Source organism: Corvus hawaiiensis, chromosome 28, assembly GCF_020740725.1.
Source record: "Corvus hawaiiensis isolate bCorHaw1 chromosome 28, bCorHaw1.pri.cur, whole genome shotgun sequence".
Lineage (NCBI taxonomy): Eukaryota > Metazoa > Chordata > Aves > Passeriformes > Corvidae > Corvus > Corvus hawaiiensis.
In genome coordinates this window covers 6,586,318-6,606,295 of record NC_063240.1, presented here as the reverse complement: position 1 = coordinate 6,606,295, position 19,978 = coordinate 6,586,318, and the positions used below count along the sequence as shown (strand labels likewise).

At 52.1% G+C, this 19,978-nt stretch overlaps 1 protein-coding gene across 3 annotated transcripts; it reads right to left on the bottom strand.

Moving 5' to 3' along the window:
- Positions 1-5,138: 5,138 nt before the first annotated feature.
- Positions 5,139-19,978, bottom strand: ATCAY (ATCAY kinesin light chain interacting caytaxin). Of its 3 annotated transcripts, none has more exons than XM_048287834.1 (13): positions 19,730-19,978; positions 18,029-18,156; positions 13,931-13,995; positions 13,369-13,590; positions 12,914-13,099; positions 12,298-12,400; positions 11,687-11,818; positions 11,120-11,206; positions 10,537-10,635; positions 10,262-10,297; positions 10,094-10,129; positions 9,686-9,718; positions 5,139-9,398 (listed from the first exon to the last, which is right to left on the bottom strand). In XM_048287834.1, exons 2-13 carry the CDS (start codon positions 18,103-18,105, stop codon positions 9,389-9,391), a joined length of 1,086 nt encoding a protein of 361 aa, XP_048143791.1. In that variant the 5' UTR covers positions 18,106-18,156; positions 19,730-19,978; the 3' UTR covers positions 5,139-9,388. The 3 variants fall into 3 exon arrangements, with proteins under 3 accessions (XP_048143791.1, XP_048143790.1, XP_048143792.1); XM_048287833.1 differs by having other exon boundaries at positions 9,686-9,721; positions 19,730-19,977; XM_048287835.1 differs by lacking the exons at positions 18,029-18,156; positions 19,730-19,978 and adding an exon at positions 15,635-15,938 and having other exon boundaries at positions 9,686-9,721.

Sequence of the window (19,978 nt, the reverse complement as noted above, 5' to 3'; positions counted from 1 at the left end):
TCCAGATGTTTCTTAATTGGGGTTCTCTGACTGATACCAGGCTTTTCAACAATATTTTTTGAAGTCTGTAATACGCATTTTTAAATAATATCTTGTCGAAACAGAGCTTAAATCACCCAAACCACTGCCTGCCTTGTTCTTCCTTTTTCTAGAACCACCCCGTGGCAGGATTAAAAGGTCACTGTTAAAAGCATTAAAGGCTCCTTGTCCTACAGTGGGTTGTAAAGTGATGGTAAAAAACTCAGTAACACCAATATTTGGGTATTTGGGGTCCTGTTTGACGTTTTGCCTTGAGGTCTGCAGCTTTCACAGTGTAGGATCCAAATATCCAGGATTCCAAGGGAAGTTTCTGAAGGAGTATTTATTTATTTATTTGTTTGTTCAGATATTTCCTAAGTAGTCCAATATAGGATCCTCCAGACCGTTTGGGATCTGGCATCTCCTTCGCCCCATTTTATCCCATGGCATCATCCCACTCCTTATTCATATCCCCACTGTTTTCTGGATAATTTTCCTCAAATTCTGTTTGACATCATTAACTTTTATTCAGACCCACTCCTGAGATGTGTTTAACTTGGTTTTTTTTCTGTTTCAGGCCTGAAGAAGGGGTTTGTGGCCTCAAACCGCCTTTGTCTCACCCCAGCTGTGTCCGTTGAGCTAAAAAAACAAAAACAAATGTTATTTTTCTCTGCAAAGCTGTTTTCTGCTCCTCAACTGCCAGGGCTTTGGTAAAACGAGCTGCTTGTGAATAAACATGAACTGCAAATTAGGAAAATTTTTAACTGTCAGAGGTCAGGATTCTGGAGGTCTTGCAGGGAAGATGTTGAAGGCAGGAAAAGAAATTGGGTTTAAGGTAGAAGCCGGTGAAATTATGGATGGGAATACAGCAAATGAGCTCTTCCAGTCTTAGTTCCAGTGTTCCCACTGTCATTATTATTTAGGGTGAATATGAAAAGACCATTTGGCTGTTCCTGGAGGCACCACTTGCAGTTACACTTTCACCATCAATGCCAGGGTAAAATGATAATTCCAGAGGAATCTGGAGCTTGGATTCCTGAGTCTGAGCAAACTCAGGGAAGCTGGATTCCCAGCCCCTGCCTGGCATTTGCAGAGGGGAGTCCCCACATCACCCCCTCAGCTGATTAAGGTAAAAAAAAATTGATAAATTGGCCTCAAATTAACTCCTACTCAATTTTTTTTAATGCCTTTTATTGCTTTTCTCTCCCATCCCTGAACTAGGAAGTTGTCTGGGTTAAGAAATCCAACTCCAGGGATTATTTTACCACATTTGACCTTACGTGAAGGGAAAAAGAAACCAGGAGGCTCCAAAGCTGTGTCAGAGTTACGAGGGGACGCCGACCCCAGCCACCTCTGCTCCAGTTCTCTTTGCACTGCAGACCTGCTAATCCAAATATTTTTGGAACATGCCATCCCAGTGAGGGAAATTTGTATTCTGCCCAGTTGGATTTGCCTGCAGGGACGTGGCTCAGGAATACAGGTGGGGTTTCCACCCTTGGGAAAATGAGGATGTGGCTTAAGCTGTATCAAAAGAAACGGTGGATTTTTAGTATTGAAAGCAGACAATAATTGTGGTGGGAGCAGCAGGGGTTGGCTGGGTTGTTTGGGATCAGGGAACCCGGAGCAGTGTCCCACTATCTCCATAAGGAATGTCAACACTTCTGTTTCTTCTGGAAACGGGAGGGTTGAAGGACACGGGGCCCGTTTGTTGTTGCTGTTGGGCTTTTTTTTAAGCTCACAGCTGCAAACCCTATTCCTGTCAGTGGAAAAGCTCATTTCTCCTCAGTGCAAAAGCTCCTTTTCCTCAGTATAAAATCTCATTTTTAAACCTTTTTCTCCAGCCCCTCAGTTCTCCTCTGGCCTTTTCCCCGGTTCATTTTTAGGCTCCCTGGAGTGGTTTTTCTCTCTCCCCTATTCCTGCTCATGCACCAGCCATCCTGGGAGCTGGAATTCACCCACATAGCTCAAATTCCCACATTCCTGCCTGGCCTCCGAGCTGCTGTTCCTTTGGATGTGGCAAGTGCCTGCCTGTATTTGGAGATCACATTCCAGCTGTCTCCTTCCTTCCCAGCAAAACCCACCTCGGCCCAACAACAACTGACAGCAGTGGTGACACTTAAACACTTCCCAGCTCCAGCAAACTTCACTCAACCCATAAAAATATGAGTTATGCAAATGCCAAATGTTCAGAAAGGCTTTTTTTAGCCCCGTTTCTGGGTGAGCTACGTGTTGGTCATCTGAAACTTCCTTTTTTTGGGGCTTGTTTATGCCAGAGATATGTTATCTGCCTGACACTTTACTCATACAAATGCCATTCACCAGCGAGCCTGAATCAAAGACAAGCAATGTTCCCTCTCTAAACGTTATTTTTAGAATACTAATGTTTACTAAAAGTTCATATTAATATTCTTTGTTCAAACTTAGCTAAATTTAGCAGGAGGCAGTTTAATATTCATGGAGCCACCGGGGCATTGTTCCCCTGGGATTGTTTAGGTGCTGGGTGCCCGGTGACCTTTCTGCTGCAGAATATGACTCATTTCTTCTGCAGCTTTAATTCAGAATTTTGATCCTTCATTAATCATAAGACATTGTTTATGGGATGAGCAAGGTTATGCCAAGGTTCCTCCTGCCTGGAGGGGACGTCAGAGGCAAGGAATGGGAGTCATTTTCACTTGGGAATGTTGAAATTTGGGGTTATTTATTCTTTCCAGAATTCAGGGGGAGTTGGGTGGCTCAGAGTCCTTCTCCAAGGCTGTGGAGCTTCCCAAAGCCTCCCTGTTTGAAGGAGAGCAGGGGAACAGAAGCGTCAGGAGAGCAGAATTTGCTGTGAACCTCAGTAACTGCAGCAGCTCAGAGTGAGCAAAATGAGGGCAGTGGAATAGCAAAGTTAGTTAGTGTGAGGTTTAACTGGCTGGCACCTCATCCTGGTGGCTCCCAGCCAGGACCTGCCACCGTCAGGGTGACATTCCCTGCCACGGCTGCCGCTGGTGACAAGGTCCCGTGGGAGAGGTCACATGGAGAGCTTGGACAAGGCAGGGTTGAGGAGCAGCTGTGCCCTCAAGGAAGAGACAGATGAGGAAAAATAACCGGTGTAGCACTGCTTTGGGAAGTGGGACTGGCCTGGAAAACTGTCCTGGAGGGAAGGAAGGACCTCACCGAGATGGGACAGGGCCCAGGGAGCGGCTGGAGCTGTGCCAGGGGATTTGGGATGGAGATCAGGGAAAGGTTCTTCCCCCAGAGGGTGCTGGGCACTGCCCAGGCTCCTCAGGGAATGAATGGGCACATTCCCAACCCCGCCAGAGCTCCAGGAGCATTTGGATCCCACTCTGGGACAGGGTGGGGTTGTTGGGGAGCTTTGGATCGTGGTGGATTCTTAAACAAAAGGTGGAGGCAAGAGAAAGCCTCCAACATCCCCAGAACTGAACCCAAGGTGCCGAGGTCAGGGATCCAAGTGTGTGCTGGAAAAGGAATGAATGTTCCAGCCCTTTCCCTCTTTCCCACTCACATCATCACTTTGTTTTCCTCCCCTTGGCTGTGATTCATTAAATGAATCCTGAAAGATGTGAGTGGTGTAGAACTGGGTATTTACTGATTTATCCCCCTTCAGTGCAGACAAGAGGCCTCACCACAGAGTGACTCAGCCCCAGGCAGGTGAAATCATCTCTAAAATCGACTCCTCCATCCAGAGGGAAACTAAACTGATTTATCCCTTTCCAGGTGGATAAAACAAGGCAGGATGAACCTCACCCCTCATGTGGGGGTTGATCGCTCGGGAGAAATCCTCGTCTTAATCTGGGAATCTCGATTTGTGTCTGTGAGGCACCGAGATCAGCCAGGATGGGAAACCCCTCGGAATATTCTGCGCTGGAATTAGCTTTCCCTGGAGCTTTCTCCATTCAGGAGCCGCAGTCACTGTCAGGGAAGAACAGCCTGTGGGAGGAGAGATTCCCACTCGGTGGCAGCTCAGCTCACAGCTCGTGCGACACAGGAGATTCCAGCACCGGGGAGGTGGCAGTGCTGCCTTTTCGCTCAGGCTGCACGACTCAGATCCAGCTGGGAAAGGCTTTTTCTGTTCTGGAGGCAAACCCAGGCTTTAGTTTAAAAAAATATTCCACACAGGGAAGAATTCCTTCCCAATATCCCACCCGACCCTGCCCTCTGGGAAGCCATTCCCCGTGTTCGTCCCTCCAGCCCTTGGCCCAAGTCCCTCTCCGGCTCTCCCAGAGCCCCTTCAGGCACTGGAAAGCCAAAATTTGGTCACCCCAAAGCTCCCACGTGGTTGTTGACCCCGTAAATTGAATATTTGAGCTACAAAATTGCAACCCCTACAAACTTTTATATAGAAATTAAACAAAAAAGTGGAGGACGAGCAGAAAAAAAAAGTTATTGATCCTGGTAGGATTTGGTTTTTTTGGGACAAAATAAAATCGGAACAAAAAAATCTGCTTCATACAGACAGAGAGCACAGGTGTAGCCCTAATTGAAAATTAGTTTAAATTAATATGGATTTCCTGAAAGAATTCACAGCATGAATACATCAGTGCTTGTTAGAGGATTAGGCTTGTATATCTTCATATTTCCAACTCGTTAATTATGTTAATGACTTATCTAAACCCACTCAAATTAGACATCTCAGGCATTTTCCTGTAAATACTTGTTATTTTTAATATTAAAAATAATATTAAATATTATTAATATTAAAAATTTTAAACGGTTTATTAGGGCTTGGGGTTTTGTTTCTGTTTAAGTGGTTTTGGTTTGGGTTTTTTTCAATTCCCAATCAGGTTATTAATTGGATAATCAAAATATATGTTAAAAAACCATGAGATTAAACAACTTGAGACAAGCAGGGTTCTGTACAGCTTGATAGAAACCCAAGGATAGGATTTTTTCCATGGCTCTTTCCTAAAGCTGAGGGAAACTGGGAAAGAATCCTCCAGAACAGGAGTTAATTTCGTAAAACCACTTGGAGATGTGAATTTTGCAGTGTCAGAATTTCCAGGGAGGCCCTCGAATGCCTTCCTTCAAGGCAACAACATCCAAACAAAAATTGTCCTCATATTTTCCACATGGAGCCAAAGCCGAAACAAAATCTACTGACAGAAGGAAGGGGATGCGGGTTGGCTGAAGGATTAGTCTCATTTTAATTGAATATCCACAGATTTTATGGAATAATACAAAGCAAAACTCTGGATACAGATGAACAGTCCGCTAGCACAAACCACCTAATTACAACCACGTCAGGAAATGACATTTCACACGTTTGTACAGCTGGGGTGGGGGTGAAAGGAAAAAAAAATAACCAAACCCTGGGGTTGGGGTTTATTGTCATGGTGAGTCCTCAACTCCGCTTGACCAAGACGTGCTGCGCTTCTGGCTGCCAGGAAGGAAGGAAATACAAAAGAGAAAAATGTGCTTTTTGTGTTTAGAGCCAGTTCTTGTCCCTTTCAGCTGCTGCCAGGCCAGTCCCAGCTCACTGCCACCAGCCCGTCCCTGACTCCTGGGTGTTTGAATCCCCAGACCTCTCAAATAGAGGATTTGTCGCCGTTAAAACCTTTTCTGCACGTCTGTGGGAAAAAAAGAGATGGAAAAATTGCCACGAGGGAAGCTCTAGATACCCACTCACATTGACACAGCACTGTACAGAAAAAAATGGGATTAATTATTCCACTGGAATCTACAGCAGCATCCCAGGTTTGGTTCCTGTGCCTTCCTTGTGAGTCAGAATAAAAATTACTGGACAGTCCCAAATCTGGGTGATTCTGTGTGGAAAAACCAGAAAAGTTGGGGCTGTCTGGAGCTGAGGAGGGCCTGGGATAAATCCTCAAAGAGAGGGGAAGGAAATTCCTACTCTGGAATCAACAGTACAGGAAGAGATTGGATTTTCCAGGCTGATGTGAATTGAAGTCCGGCCATTAAACACACAATGAGTAAAACCACCAGGATTTCTCTGAAGATGGGAGTAAAAGAACTTTTTCCGCAGCTAAAATGTGACTTCCCAGGGATTCACCGGGAAGAAAAAATCCCAGGAAAGGTCAAACCAGAGCAGAAACTGCTCAGTGCAATACAGAGAATTCATAAACCAAAACCTTGACCCTCCAGGGATGGTTTTCCCAGGCAGGACCAGGGCCTGGTGCACGTTGGGGACACGGAGCAGTGCAGCAGTATTGCTAAAGGGATGAAGTTTATTTCATTCTATTCTTTCGACATATTTATATATTTATATATACTGGTCAGAGTTCTACTGTAAATGCACTTTTACCAGCAACAGTGCAGGTTTCTCCCCATCCAACTGAGATTTGTCACTCCACCTTTGGGACATTTTTTGGTGTTTCTGTCCAAGAATTTGTAGCTTTTTGTTTTGCAATCAACGCCTAAAAGCACTGGTTGAAATAAGTTAATGAGAATGAATTTTTTTTTTCTTTGCTGCTATAAAATGCACTTTTGACACTTATCATTTCTCCTCGATGGGGCTGCAGGTTCTTCTCTGCGTTGAAAAGACATAAAAACATTATCCAGGCATCCATCCATCCATCCATCCAGGCATCCATCCATCCATCCATCCATCCAGGAACATAAACTTTATACACTCATAAAACTCTGTGAAAAATTAAAATCTCATGCACACCACTTGGAGTGCTCCATCAGAAAGTGCACTTTTTGAAACAAACAAAAAAATAATAATAATAATTGGTTCCAAGAAGTTAAAAATTTACTTTTGTGTGGAAACAATTGCCCGCCTTCTTCTCGTGAAGGGAACTTGGGGATCTGTCCTTTTCCCAGCTGAAATTCCCTTGCTCTGAAGGAATTACTTGGAAAAATGTGAAGTTTCATTGTCAGATCTGCTCATTCTTTTTTTTTTTTTTTTCTGGAAATGCAGACAGAGTGTTTCTGTTCTGAAACAACCAAAAAGCACATTCTGGTGTGGAGACTGCTGAGGGCCCAGAGCCCCCACGAGAAAGGTGATTGGGATTCCTTATCCCCCACATCCGTGTTTTCCATGACAGCAGTATTTTCTATGAGGTTGTGAATGTTTTCTGATGCACAAAAGCTTTCTGGAGTTGGATTTTTGACCCATCATCCCATGTTTTATCCACTTTATTCGTTATAGAATTGCAAATTCCTTTGCAGTGCCCAGCTTGGGTCACGTTCTCAGTGGAAAGCTGATGATTTTTCTCTAAATCCATAAAAAACAATCTCCAAAGGAAAAAAAAGGAAAATCTACTTTCAGTATTCTCAGGGAATTCACAGACTGTGGGACCACGAGGAGCTTTGTGATTGTTTATAGGCAGAACTAAAATCGATTTAATCAGCAAAGTCCTTCCTTCGCCTCTGCGGGCTGCTCAGTCCCTCTGGCAGCCCGAGTGTGAAGGATCCCCAGCTCTGCACTGGAAATTTGGGAATTCCTGGCTGCTGCTTCTGTCTCCAGACACAAAGCTGGGAGCTCAGGGTGGCGGGGAGGCGTCACCTGGAACAAATCTGATCTCCAGAAACACCTGGAGGGGCTGCTCTTCCCCTGCAGCACAGAATTCCTTGTAGAATCCCAGGATTGGGTTGGAAGGACCTTAAATCCCATCCAGTGCCACCCCTGCCATGGGCAGGGACCTTCTGCTGTCCCAGGCTGCTCCAAGCCTCGTCCAACCTGGCCTTGGAATATTTTGCCAATAACTGGTTTATGATGAGCTTGTTTGGTGCTTTGTTTTTGACGTGCCAGTGAGGTGAAAAGTGGAATTTTTTTCCATCTTCCACCTCTGGGTTGGTGCTGTGGGTGCAGTGCTCTGCTTTCCATGCAAAGGTGCGGGCAGGAAATCCATCCATGGCTGCAGTGTGTGAAGAGAACGCCTCAAATGAGGATGAAGGTTAAAAAGTACATTTGGTGCTTCCTTGGAGCATCTGGGGAAAGAAGGATCTCCTCCAGAGTGGTTTTATTCACTGAAAGGAAGGAAAAAGCAGCTTTGTGTGTCCAGAGGAGCCATCCCCACCTTCAGGAAAAATCCTGCTTTGCCGGAATTCTCCTTGAAGGGGTGACATAGGCAGGGAATTCTTCATCTGCAGGTGTCTGTGAGGGGCTTTACCTGGTTATGGAATCCTGGAATGGTTTGGAAGGACCTTAAATCCCACCCAGTGCCACCCCCTGCCATGGCAGGGACACCTCCCACTGTCCCAGGCTGCTCCAAGCCCCAATGTCCAACCTGGCCTTGGGCACTGCCAGGGGCAGCCACAGCTTCTCTGGGCACCCTGAGGCCTTGCAAGCTGGCTCTGGTGAAATCAGGATTTTCCAAAGAATTTTGGCCAGACAGTTGTTCCTGGATTTCTTTCTTCCCCTCCTTTGCTCACAGAATCCTCACGAGTCCGAAATCCGAATTCCAGGAGTCAGTGTCACACCTGCATCTCTCAGCTCCAGAACCCAGCCCTGCAGCCTCCACGGGGATACTCCAGGCAGGAATGCTGATGGATGAGGCCCTCGTGAGGGAAACTTCCAACACTTTAGCAGCTCGTAGGAGGTACCAGCAGTGAGTGATTGTCCAGTGTCGTGACATCGAGACGAAGACAAGACGTGGAAAACTTCCCTGTCCGTAAGGCTCCTTCTAAACCCAGCCCCTTTGGTGTGTGTGCGTGGAGGAGAAGGTTCTGTGGAGGCTGCCATTCCATGTGGGACTCCTTCAGAGTGCCTCACGCACCGGGATGGGACAAATCAGGAACAAACCACGGGATTTCCTCACGGGAACGAGTTAACGAGGAGCCGGCGACGACGGAAGCGAGGCGGCCGTGGCTGCAGCGGTGCCGAGGCCGTGGGCACTTGGTACCTCCAGGAAGAAACACACACTGGCTGTAAAAAGGAGGGAAAGGCTCTTTCCGTTGCCTGTAGTCGTTACTCCCTGGGGTGGCAGCTTCTGAGATGTCCTGGAGGAACCTGGGGGAGCAGCTCAAAGTAAAAGGGCTCCACGCTGGCCAGCAGCGAGTGAAGGGTTTATAATTTAAACCAAAAATAAATTCTCTGTCTGGGCTGGGGATTCATGGACTGGAGGATGCTCTTGACTTACTACGAGGATACACAGTGAGTATTTGCGCTGTGCCAATGCTCTCCACAGACCATTCCCGAAACACGCCAGAACCTGTCCAGAAAAGTGCCGCTCTTGCTTCGTTTCGTGGGGCTTTTTTGTTTCTTTGCTCATCATTCTTTTTTTTTAAAAGGAAAATGTTTCCCAAAAGGTTGAAGGATTTTGCATCTTGGAGACAGAGGAGGCAGGCTCCGGGATTTGCAGGACTTGGAATAAGGTGGTGGCAAGGTCTTGTACCCAAAGGTCGTTGAGGTGGGTGACTGCCAGGCTGCTCGTTCTCCTACTCCGGTCATCCGTGCTGCTTCCACTCAGGACATGCTGGGCAGGAACAGAGACACAGCAGTGATTTTCAGGAAGCCAACTGAGGTAAAAAATGCCATTATTGCCACTAGATCAACAAAAAGATGAGTGAATTTGGGTGAAATCGTTCACAGAAGTGTGCTGGGGACACAGACAGTGCCAGTCATGGCTTTCATGGGCTGAGGGGACAATGCCTGCTGGGTGACACCGGGCTGGGGGATCCTGGGCCTAACCCAGGCTTGGCTTTCCTGTTCATGGATCACGAATGCCATGGAATCTGTCACAGACACACAAAGAACTCAAACCTGGTTTCCTGATCCTCTGCTGGGGGCATGGGCCTGCTGAGAAGAGAAGCGGCACAAAATAAGGGAATCTCCACCACAAACCAATCCCCCCTCCTGCCCTGAGCTCCTGTTTATTTCTTGGAACAATCCAGCCTCAGCCAGTGGATCTTTCCCTGGTGCCCCTCAGAGTCAGACAGAGTAAGAGGAGAGGCTGTATCACTCTGATCAGGGCCAAAACCAGGCCAGATTATGCTGGTGAAGGATTTTGTTTTCCAAACCCCTCCAGAATTTTCCTATCCTACAGTTCCAGCCTTTACCAGCTCCAGAACACTCTGGGAATGTCCTGTTGGATCCCAGGGGTGCTACCAAGACATGGGGTTGTTCTCATCCCCAAAGACTGTCCAAAGGAAGGATAAATGAAAGAGTTACCTTTCCCTCTCAGTCATGTCTTGTTTCTCCTCTGCCCTGTAAACACAAATCCCGTTGGAAATCCATCCCCCAGTGGGAAGGAGGGAGACTCCAGTGCCTTCCTGGGGTGATGGGTTGGCCTTGGAGAGGAGCCACTCTCCATCCCATCCCTCCCCAAATTAATCTTACCTTTCTTTTCTGGCCTTGATCCTCTCTTCTTCATATCTGCAACAGAGAGGAAACGTTCTTTGAGTGCTGCTCTTCGCTTTGAGTCACATTTAGTGTTTGCTCTGAGGGGGACAGAAGCTCCAAGCTGCCGCAGTCTGAGGCTCTTCCTTGGGTAAAACCAGGCTTGCCCCAGGCTCTGCCTTCCCAGTGCATGGATTTTGACTCAGCCCCTGGCAGGATGTCCGTGCTGCCCCTCCCCAGAGCCACCTGTGCCCCAGGGTGCCGCTGACACTCACTGGAGGACGCAGTCTGGGATCTGCACGTGCTCCATGGGGATGAGTTGCTCCAGTTCCTCCAGGCTGTGGACGTACTGGATCTTATTGATAAACTTCACACTGGCAGAGAGAGAGAGAGAGAGAAGCAGTGCCACCCCTGTGGCTCCTAAAAACACCTCTGGAGGTGTCACTGGAAGCATCAGAGAGATGCAGCACAAATGGCAGCTTTGCCTTGGTCACCCCCAGTTAAGGGTGAGCTTAAAATCTGATTTGTGGGATTAAACCCCAGGGAGCGTCTGGAGCTGTGCCAGAGGATTTGGGATGGAAAAGGGAAAACCTCAGGGAAAGGTTTTTCCCCCAGAGGGTGCTGGGCACTGCCCAGGCTCCCCAGGGAATGGGCACATTCCCAACCCTGCCAGAGCTCCAGGAGCGTTTGGACCCCACTCCCAGGGATGCCCAGGGTGGGATTGTTGGGGTGTCTGTGCACGGCCTGGGGCTGGACTGGATGATCCCTGTGGATCCCTTCCAGCTCAGGATATTCCAGGACTCTGTGATTCCAAACTTCCACTCCAAAGCCCGCTGAGTTTGGGGCTGTTCTGCTCACCTGATGAAGGGTCTGGATATGGCCAGCACGGTCCGGATGAACCACGAGGGGTGCACGATGATCAGGGCCTTGAGGTTCTTCCGCAGCCTGGGGAGAAGTCAAGGGACAGAGCGTCACATTCCAAGGACATTTCCCAAACTCCCCTGTCCTGTGCTGGGCTCTAGCAGGTGTTTTGGTGCTGCCCACCCTCTGGTGTGCCCACACAAAATCCCTCAGGAAGCTCATCCAGACACAGCAGGCTGTGGGAGCGCTGCTCTGCTTGGCTCTCTGGAAATGTCTTTATAAACCAATTGCTGACAAAATATTCCAAGGCCAGATCGGACGGGGCTTGGAGCAACCTGGGATAGTGGAAGGTGTCCCTGCCCATGGCAGGGGGGTGGAATGAGAGGATTGTTGAGGTCCCTCCCAACCCAAACCATTCTGGCACCTGCTCAGTCTAAGAAATATGGGATTGGGGCAGACTCATTCCTGTTGAAGAACAGGAGTTGTGCATCTGATTTTCCTTTGAATTCTAGGATGGGAAAAGGCCTGGGAAGGATGAAGAGGCCCCACCACCAGCATTCTCACCTTCTGTCAATCATCTGGTAGCATTTCTTCAGCCAGCCCAGGCCTGGCATCCTCCTGCGGGGCGTGGCCCCGTTCAGGTACACAATCATGTAGTCCTCGGCCACCAGCAGCTCCAGGCTGCTGATCACGTACCTGGCGGGGGGCGACCAAAAGGGACCAAAATGAGACTCAAAAAACATCCTTTAGATTTCTTAAGTGCTTGTGTGTCACCCTGAACCACCTCCAGCCCCTTTCTTTGCAGGTCTCGGAAGAGGTTTGGTCTCCCGGGGTGTTCCTCAGGGATCACCAGCTCTGATGGACACCCCAGCTCCATTCCCTGCCCGGCAGCAGCACCTCCCAGCTGGGGAGTGTCCCAGCCACACTCCAGCCTGGATGTGAGTCCATCCCTGGCATAATTAACCGGAATGTTTGAATGGTTGGGCTTGTTGGGCTCGGAGCTGGGGCCAGTGTCCCACCAGCGACACTCGCTCCCGTCTGCAGCTGCACACTGGCACTGCTGGGCTTGGATCCCGACCATTCCCAGCTGGGATTCCCGGTGCCATGAACACAGGGAAACTGTTGTAGCGTTTCCCTCGTGCTCCTGTCCCTCCCGGAGCTCTCTGGGCACTCACAGGAAGAGGTTCTCCATGATGTAGTGATAATCAGCCAGGTTGCTGTCTGGGAGGTAGCAGGCAGCAAAGACGATGATGGCGTTGAGACCTTCTCCGTAGTACCCTGCCAAAGAAACACAGGTGACGCTTTCCAGGGAAAGGTGTCAGAGCTGAGGGGAAAACAGCAGCGAAATTTGGCCCTGGGCTGGTTTTTGTGTCTCTGCTCAGCTCCAGGTGAGCGTTTGGCCCCCTTCAGACCTGTTTCATGATGAGATTTCCCTCTTGTTTTGGCTATAATGCAGATTTGGGGATGAGGGAAGGAATTTGGGGGTTTCAAAGCTGGGTTGCTCCTTGGTTTTGCTTGGATTTTGGAAATAGCTCTGACTGTGGATGTGTGGGCCCTGGAGCAGCTCAGGGACTGGTGTAGTCCCTCCAGACGTTAATTCAAACCTCACTACAATCACTAAATATTTTTAGCACTTTTGTGCTTCTCTGCCATGCAGAGGTACCAAACAAACTGGTTTGTTCCCCCTAAACAGATTTTTCCCCTAAACACCACCCTTGGCACCCCCTCCAGCCTGACACAGAGGGACCCAAAGCAGTGCAGGGAGCCGGGCTGTGGCCTCCCCACGCTCACCTCCGTGTGTCACCACCCTCATGTAGGGCTTGATCATCTGGAGGTCGATCCGGTGCTCCTGCTCGCCGATGATGACGGTTCTCCAGAGCCGGCCGTTGGTGGCACTGCCATCCTCTGTCCCCCCGTCCCCAAACAGGTCTGCGCTGTCCCCGGGCATGTTCTTGGCTGTGGCCACGGGGGTGTCATCTGGGAAAGGGACAAAGAGTTCTGCCTTGAAGGGAATGTGGGAAGAGCTTTGGTAACCCTGGGGATGATGCTCTGACCGCGTTTCACCTCCAGCCGTGATCTGTGCAAATTTATGGGTTTTAGTCTTGCTCCGTTGCCCAAATACGATAGAAATAACCTCAGAATCTCCCTCTGCTTATCAGTCCTCAGCTGCTGTGTCAAAAATCTTTAAAATGAGGCTAAAAACCACCCCAACCCCTGCAAACGTTCGCCCAGAACCAGCCTTTTACCTTCCCATTCCAATTCGTTCCCATTCCCCAGGAATTCGAGGGAATCTGTCTCATCAGGAGTTTCGATATCATCCACGTTAATGTCCAGGTCATCTGGTGTGTCCAGGAAGTCATCAGAGAGGATGGAGCCCTCACTCTGGTCCAGGGAAATGTTGATTTCAGGTGCAACGAGTGTCTTCCGCTTCCGATGTGCCCCGTTAAAGTTCAAAGTGTTGGGGGGAGCTGGAGTTAAAAGGAAAACAACTGACAGGGCATCCTGGGCCTGGGTCCGCAGTGCAAGACATCATCCTGGATATTCCATGATGGAATATGGATATGGAACCCTCAGGGTGGTGGATCAGGGACTGGAAGGCACTGGGATGGAAGTGCCCACACTCCTGGGATCCCAGTTTCCTCCCCCAGCTTCTCGGGAAAGATGAACAAATCCAAATCCCTGCTGGTTTCCTCTCCCACGTGAGAATTTTTTTTTGTGGAGAATCCAAGGCTTTCTCCCCGCCTGCAAGCTGCCATCCCCTTGGCCTCGGCTTCCTTTGGGCTCTGGGGAAGGCAGGTTGGTACTTACAGGACGTGGTCTCGTCTTCCGTGGGGCTGCCCAGCGACTCCATCCCCGTCTCTTCTGGGAGAGGCCTGCAGGACACGAGGGAAAACCACAGGAGAGAGCAGGGGATGTTTAGGAGAAAGTCATTCCAAGAGAGTGGAGACAGCAGGGAAAAAGCCCAGCCCCTTGTGTGCTCTGCCCTGTCTCTTTTCCCAGAGCTCATCCTGAGGGATTCCAGGATCTGTGCTTCCCTCCTGGAAATCCCCACTAACCTCCGAACTATCCCTGCATTTAGCCAGGGGATGAAAAATCCAGCCAAGGGAACAAATCCTGACCCCAGACGACCTTGGCAGAATTCCCTTTCTCCATATTATCCACATTTTCCCTCCACAGGAATTCTGAGGGGCAGTGCCAGGCTCTGGGGCTCCTCATTTGGGCACCAGGGAGCCCCTCTGTGCTCGGTGCTCTATCCCCATTCCCTGATGATGCTCTGGGATGGCCACAATCCACAGGGAGGGATGCTTTGATCCCAATCCATCACAGCTTTACCTTTCCTGGGAAGCAGCTGCTCCTTGGTGCTGCAGGGCAGGACCAAACCCCACGTGTGACCTCGAATGGTCACCTCAGCCCCCACTGGGTAACTCCCAGCCCCTGCTGAGGTTTGGAAGGGATTCATTCCATGCTAAAATCCAGGCATCAGCACTCCAACCCCTCTCTTGGAGCCAGAGGCCAGCCCACCACTCCTTTCCTGGGATTTGCAGCCTCTCGTGCTCAGCTCCTGCACCCTCCTGGTTCAAATCACGGCCCCTTCAGCTGGAGGCTGGAGGCATCAATGGATTTAAAGGTTTTCCTTGCTAAAATCAATCCACAGGGTGTGGCTGTCACCCTTTGGAAGCTGCTGGAGTTGCTCCTGACCCACACTGGGGTGGGTGAAGTGGGAATCTGGCTCTGGACTGCGGCGAGGAACCTTTGCTGTGGCTGAGCCTCACTCTCCACTGCCCGCCCTGGGCATTCCCAGATGCTTTTCCCCTTAACTGGAGCTGGGATTCATCTTGGCCCTGGAATTGTCTGGGTTTGACACTTCCTGCCCAAACCCCGCCAACTCTCCAAGTTCACGTTGTCAAATCTCTGTTTAAGACACCTCCTTCCAGGGAAGAGCTCATTCCTCCAGCTGTGGAATCCTGCTGCTGGGACAGCCCCGGGATGGAACAGGGAGAAATCCGGGAGTCTGAAGGATGAGGATGGGCCTGTGCGGAGGTCGCTGTCCAGCAGCCTGATGGCCCAGCGACACAGGAAGGGAGGTGACAACGGGGACAGGATCCAGCCCTGCTCCTCTTCCTGCTGCCGTGGCACCGGGGCCACCAGCCAAATTAAAGCCTATAAATATGTAGATCAAGGGATAATCCTCCGCTGCTGGCCGTTGTATATTTATGAGAGCTGAGGGCCTGATCAAAGGCACCCGGACCCCGGGGGCTGCCCGGACACTCCGGAGCAGTCGGAAAAATCCCTCTGTCCCCTCCAGCTCCTCCCGCTCCTGTCCCCAGCGAGGCCTGGCTGTTGTTTACCCGGCCGGAGCCTGGCACGGTTTGGTGACACAGCAGCAAAATGGGGAGCGGAGGGGGGGCAGCTGCTGCCGAGTACGTGCTGCACCCGCAGCTGCTCCCTCATCCCGGGATTCATCTAAGGACAGCATCCACCAGCCAGAGATGAAGGAAAAGCCTTCCTTACCTTCCCAAAGGCTGCTCCAATCACTGCCTCCCGCGGAAATCCTCCTTCCCGAACGCGCTCAGCCCCGGATGCCAAATCCGGGGGGGGGGGGGGAGGGGGGCAGCACTTTTCCCCAGGGTCGGGGGGCTCCGCTTTGCTCCGTGCCCGTCCCCGCTGCCCCGTGCCAGCCCCTTCCGCGGGGCCCGGGCGGTCCCTGCTCGCAGGGATGGACCGGGCACGCCGGGATGCGGGGATGGATGCGGGGATGGATGCGGGGATGGATGCAGGGATGCAGGAGTGAGCATGCTCCCGCTCCGCACGCCCGCGCCTCGGCTACGGCATCCCCGCCCCGGGCCGGCCGAGCCGGGCTGGCGATCGGCCCCGGGAGCGGCGGCAGCGCGGACCCGCCCGCTCCGCTCAGCCGGGAGCTGCTCCCGCGGCTCGGCTTCCCAGGCAGGAAATGCTGGCAATGTCGCCCCGTGCCCCCAGTGAGCGGCTGGGATCTGTTTTCCCGGCCCAGATCTCTGTCTAGGATACGGCTTTTCCTTTTTTTTTTTTTTTTTTTTTTTTTTTTTTCCCTCTTTCTTTTCGGGGCAAGATTGGCTGATCGCAGCCAGGCAAAAATAGCTCTGCAGCAAATCAGCTGCTGGAGAGCTGCTGTCCCACATGCAGCAGCTTCTGCCCTATTATTCCAGCGCTTCCAGCGGGGAAGCGGCTGGAAAAGGACAATTTATTTATTTTTATTGCGAGTAGAACCCAGCTGGCTTTCCCTCGTTTGCCCGGGGGCTGTTTGGGCTCTGTCTCGCATCATTCCTGATTGAATCCCTCTGGAGGAGGCTGGGGAGCTCGTCCCGAGGGCTCCGGCCTCATCCCGGCCCCGCTCACATCCCTTTCCCTCTTCCTGGCTTTTCATTTCATTTCCAAGGAGTTTTCCCGGGTTTGGTGGTGCCGAGGCCTTTCCAGGAGAAATTTCGCTGGAAGGCTTGGTCGTGGCTGGGGGAAGTTTGCTGCTGGCATGGGCAGTGTGGGACAGAGCTCCCGGGGGATGCTTGGGTTGGTGCCGAGGTGTCCCGGAGCCAGATCAGCCTTATCCTGGATTTTCTAGGGAGCTCTGGGACAACGTTTTCCTTTCTGCACCTCGATTTCCTTTCTCTAGTCCGTGAGGAGCCTGGTCTGCTGGAAGGAGTCCCCACCCTTGGAAGGGAGATGAGCTTTGAGGTCGCTTCCAACCCAAACCATTCCATGATTCCCATCCATCCATCCCTTTCTTTTCCACACTTCCCTCTCCTTTCACTCCATTAAAAACCAGGGGGGAGCCTGAGGCTGGCACAGATCCAGCAGCTCTGCTCTCAGAGGGAAATAAAATCCACCCTGGGAACGCCGGGGCTGGCTGAGCCCCTTGGGAGGCAGCGGGAGGACAAGTGGAGTCCTGTGGGATGCAGCACAGAGGGGCTCACACGGGGACGCAGCTGGAGCTGGGATGAACAGAGCCAGGCTCATCCCGGCGGAACAGGAGCCCCTTTCTCCGTGTCTGGGAATACTGGGGCTCTGTGGGCTGCAGCTGGAGCCGGCTGGGCCAGCCCTGAAAGCCCCCAGGCACCTGCAGCCGCAGCAGGGGCTGGGCCTGGCCGTGCTCCGGGTGCCCAGCGGGATTCGGAGCTGGATCCTGGAATTGTCAGCGTTGGAAGGGACCTGTGGACATCCCCCAGTCCAAGCCCACTGCCCGGGCAGGGCCACCTGGGGCAGGTGACACAGGAATGCATCCAGGTGGGTTTGGAATGTCTCCGGAGAGGGAGAATCCCCACCCTCCCTGGGCAGCCTGGATGTGGGAACAACGCTGGGAATGGGGCTGGGCGCAGGGAATTCAGAGCACACGGGGCTCACAGGGATGGGTTTTGGCACCTCTGTGCAGCTGATGAAGTGGCTCTGAAGGTGGAAGGTGCCACTTTGGCACCTCCTGTCACCTACACACCTCATTTCCCACAGCTGGCACCCGTTCGGATCCATTGCATCCCAATGGCTGCGCTTCCTGTGGCAAATCCCTGGCACAGCAGCACTGCTCTGTTTGGGAAGACACTGCTTGATTCAGAGGCTGGAAGGAGTCCATAAATCTACAAATCCACTCCCATATGCATGCCTCCATCCTCCATCCCTTTATGCATCCCTGTATCCATCCTACTCTCCCAGTGCTCCACACCCAGCTCCTTTCCCTCCTTCCCATGCTCACGCAGGGCTGCCAAAAGCATCCCCAAATTTTTGATGCACTCAGAGCAGCTCCAAAAATTCTGAATTCCTGTGGGAGTCCAGGCTCCTGTTGCCCCTGGGGCTGTGGGAAGGACCCTCCCACTCCTTGCCCTGATGGTTTCTCACAGGAAAAAATAGAATTCTCCTGGTTTTGTTTTTTGGGGAACACACCTGGGGAAGTCCTCATCTTGCCATTCTTCCTTCACATCCACGTTTTCCATCCGCAGCGTGGCCTCCGTGGTTCCCATGGCTCTCAGGGAGGGGCTGGAGCCAGCAGATCCCTCCAGGAAGGGCTCAGGCTGGAAAAGGGAGGCAGAGAGGTTGGCATGGAGCGTCCCGACCTGGGAGCAGCTACACTCCGTGGAAAAGCAGTGGGAGAGCTGCTTGTGCAGAACAAAGCAGCAAAACTCGGGATTTTGGGGCGACTTGGCACATTTTGGACCAGAAGGAGGAGGTGAGGTTGGCCCTGGGTCAAAGCTGTGGGTCTGTTCGGATCCCAGCTCATCTCCCTCGGGAGCAGCACTGATATCCACACATCCTGCCCTTCCTGCTTCTCTTCCAAACCCAATCTCCTCAAAAATCCCCCTCTGCCGAGGGGAACGAGATGTGGCAGAGAGGGGAGAGCAGGGCCAGCTCCTCCCAGGCTACCTTGGGACATTCCCAGATCCCACATTTCTGGATTGGATGGGAATTACCGGCTCTGGTTCTGCAGAGAGAGCCCTGGCACTGCTGCGTGTCCCTGCTCCCACGGGGATGTGGAGGGGGGTGAGGAGGCCTCACAGGGATGTCCCCTGAGGAATCACATCCCCACCTTGCTCCATGTGATCCAAACCAGACTCCAAAAACCTGGAGCAGCTCAGCTGAGGGCAGCCTGGGGGTGTGTTCCCAGTCTGGCCTTTCTCCTGCGCTGGTGGGAACCGGTTCAGATCCAGCAATCCTGGATTTCACCCTCACTGAACCCCAGGGCCCTTAGAACCCCATACACGGGGGTTTTTGCTTCACTGGAAGGTTCCTGCCAGACAGAGAAATTCAAACCTTTGTACCCAATTCCTTGGGCCTGCAGCTCCCAACAAAGCCTGGCCCAGGACTCGGGATCAGTCCTGGCTGCTCAGGGGGAGCAGACACCCCATTCCCAGCTGGATCCTGCCCCGAGGGAACAGGGTCAGGCCTGATCTGCTCTGGAGCATCCTCAGGTGGAATCAGCTCCTGTGCTGGGCCCAGCATCAACCACTGCGGGGTGGGTTGGAATGGTTCCCTGAGCTCAGCCTTCCCACTGGGATTATTCCAGGCACTGGCTGGGTAGGTGGGAACATATTTTTTTTTTAGGATGAGGGGTGCGGGGTGATTCCTGGGGCTGCTCTGTCTGTCCCCAGCGCAGGAGATCAGCACTGAGCAGTCTGACCGTGGCTGTGCAGCTCTTCCCAGGCCTTCTCCTGCTTCCTTTGGAGGCTGGGCATGATCTGGAGGAGATAAATCCAGGTGTATTTGCTTTAAAGGGATGAACCTGTGGAGAGGCCCCAGTGAATCCAGCATCCCTCTGTGTTCCAGGCGCTGGGATCAGCAGAGCTGGCTGCCAGCACTGCAGGGCTCCCTCCCTGCTGTCATTCCCACTATTGTCATTCCCGGATTGTCCCAGCCGCACCTGGCTCAGCGAGCCTGCGGCCACGTCTGTCTCCGTTCCTGCCTTCCCTGCACCAGACACCTCCAGGCTCTGGAAAATCCCACCTTTCCCCCCCCCTCCCCGCCTCTGGCAGCTGCTCCCTGCCAGCCCCGGAGGCATCATGGAGGGAGGAAGAAAAGGAGAAGACAGCCGAGCAAATCCCGGCTGGATGCTCCCGGCGTCCAGCCTCGCCCGGCCGGGGCCGTACTCACCGCTGCCGGTGCTCAGCGAGGAACAAAGGCGATCCTGCCTCTACCCCAGCTCGGCATTCCTCCTCCCGATGGATTCAGGTGCAGCCCCTGGATCCGCCTGCGGATGGAGGAGCGTGGGGATGCATCTAGGTCGGCCTTCCCCGCAGCAGCCGCTGCTCTGCGATGTGCTCGGGCACAGGGATGGATTGAGGGCAGTTATTTGTGTTCCTCCACGGCCGCCGCTTCCTCGGCCGCCTCCCTCCCTCCCTC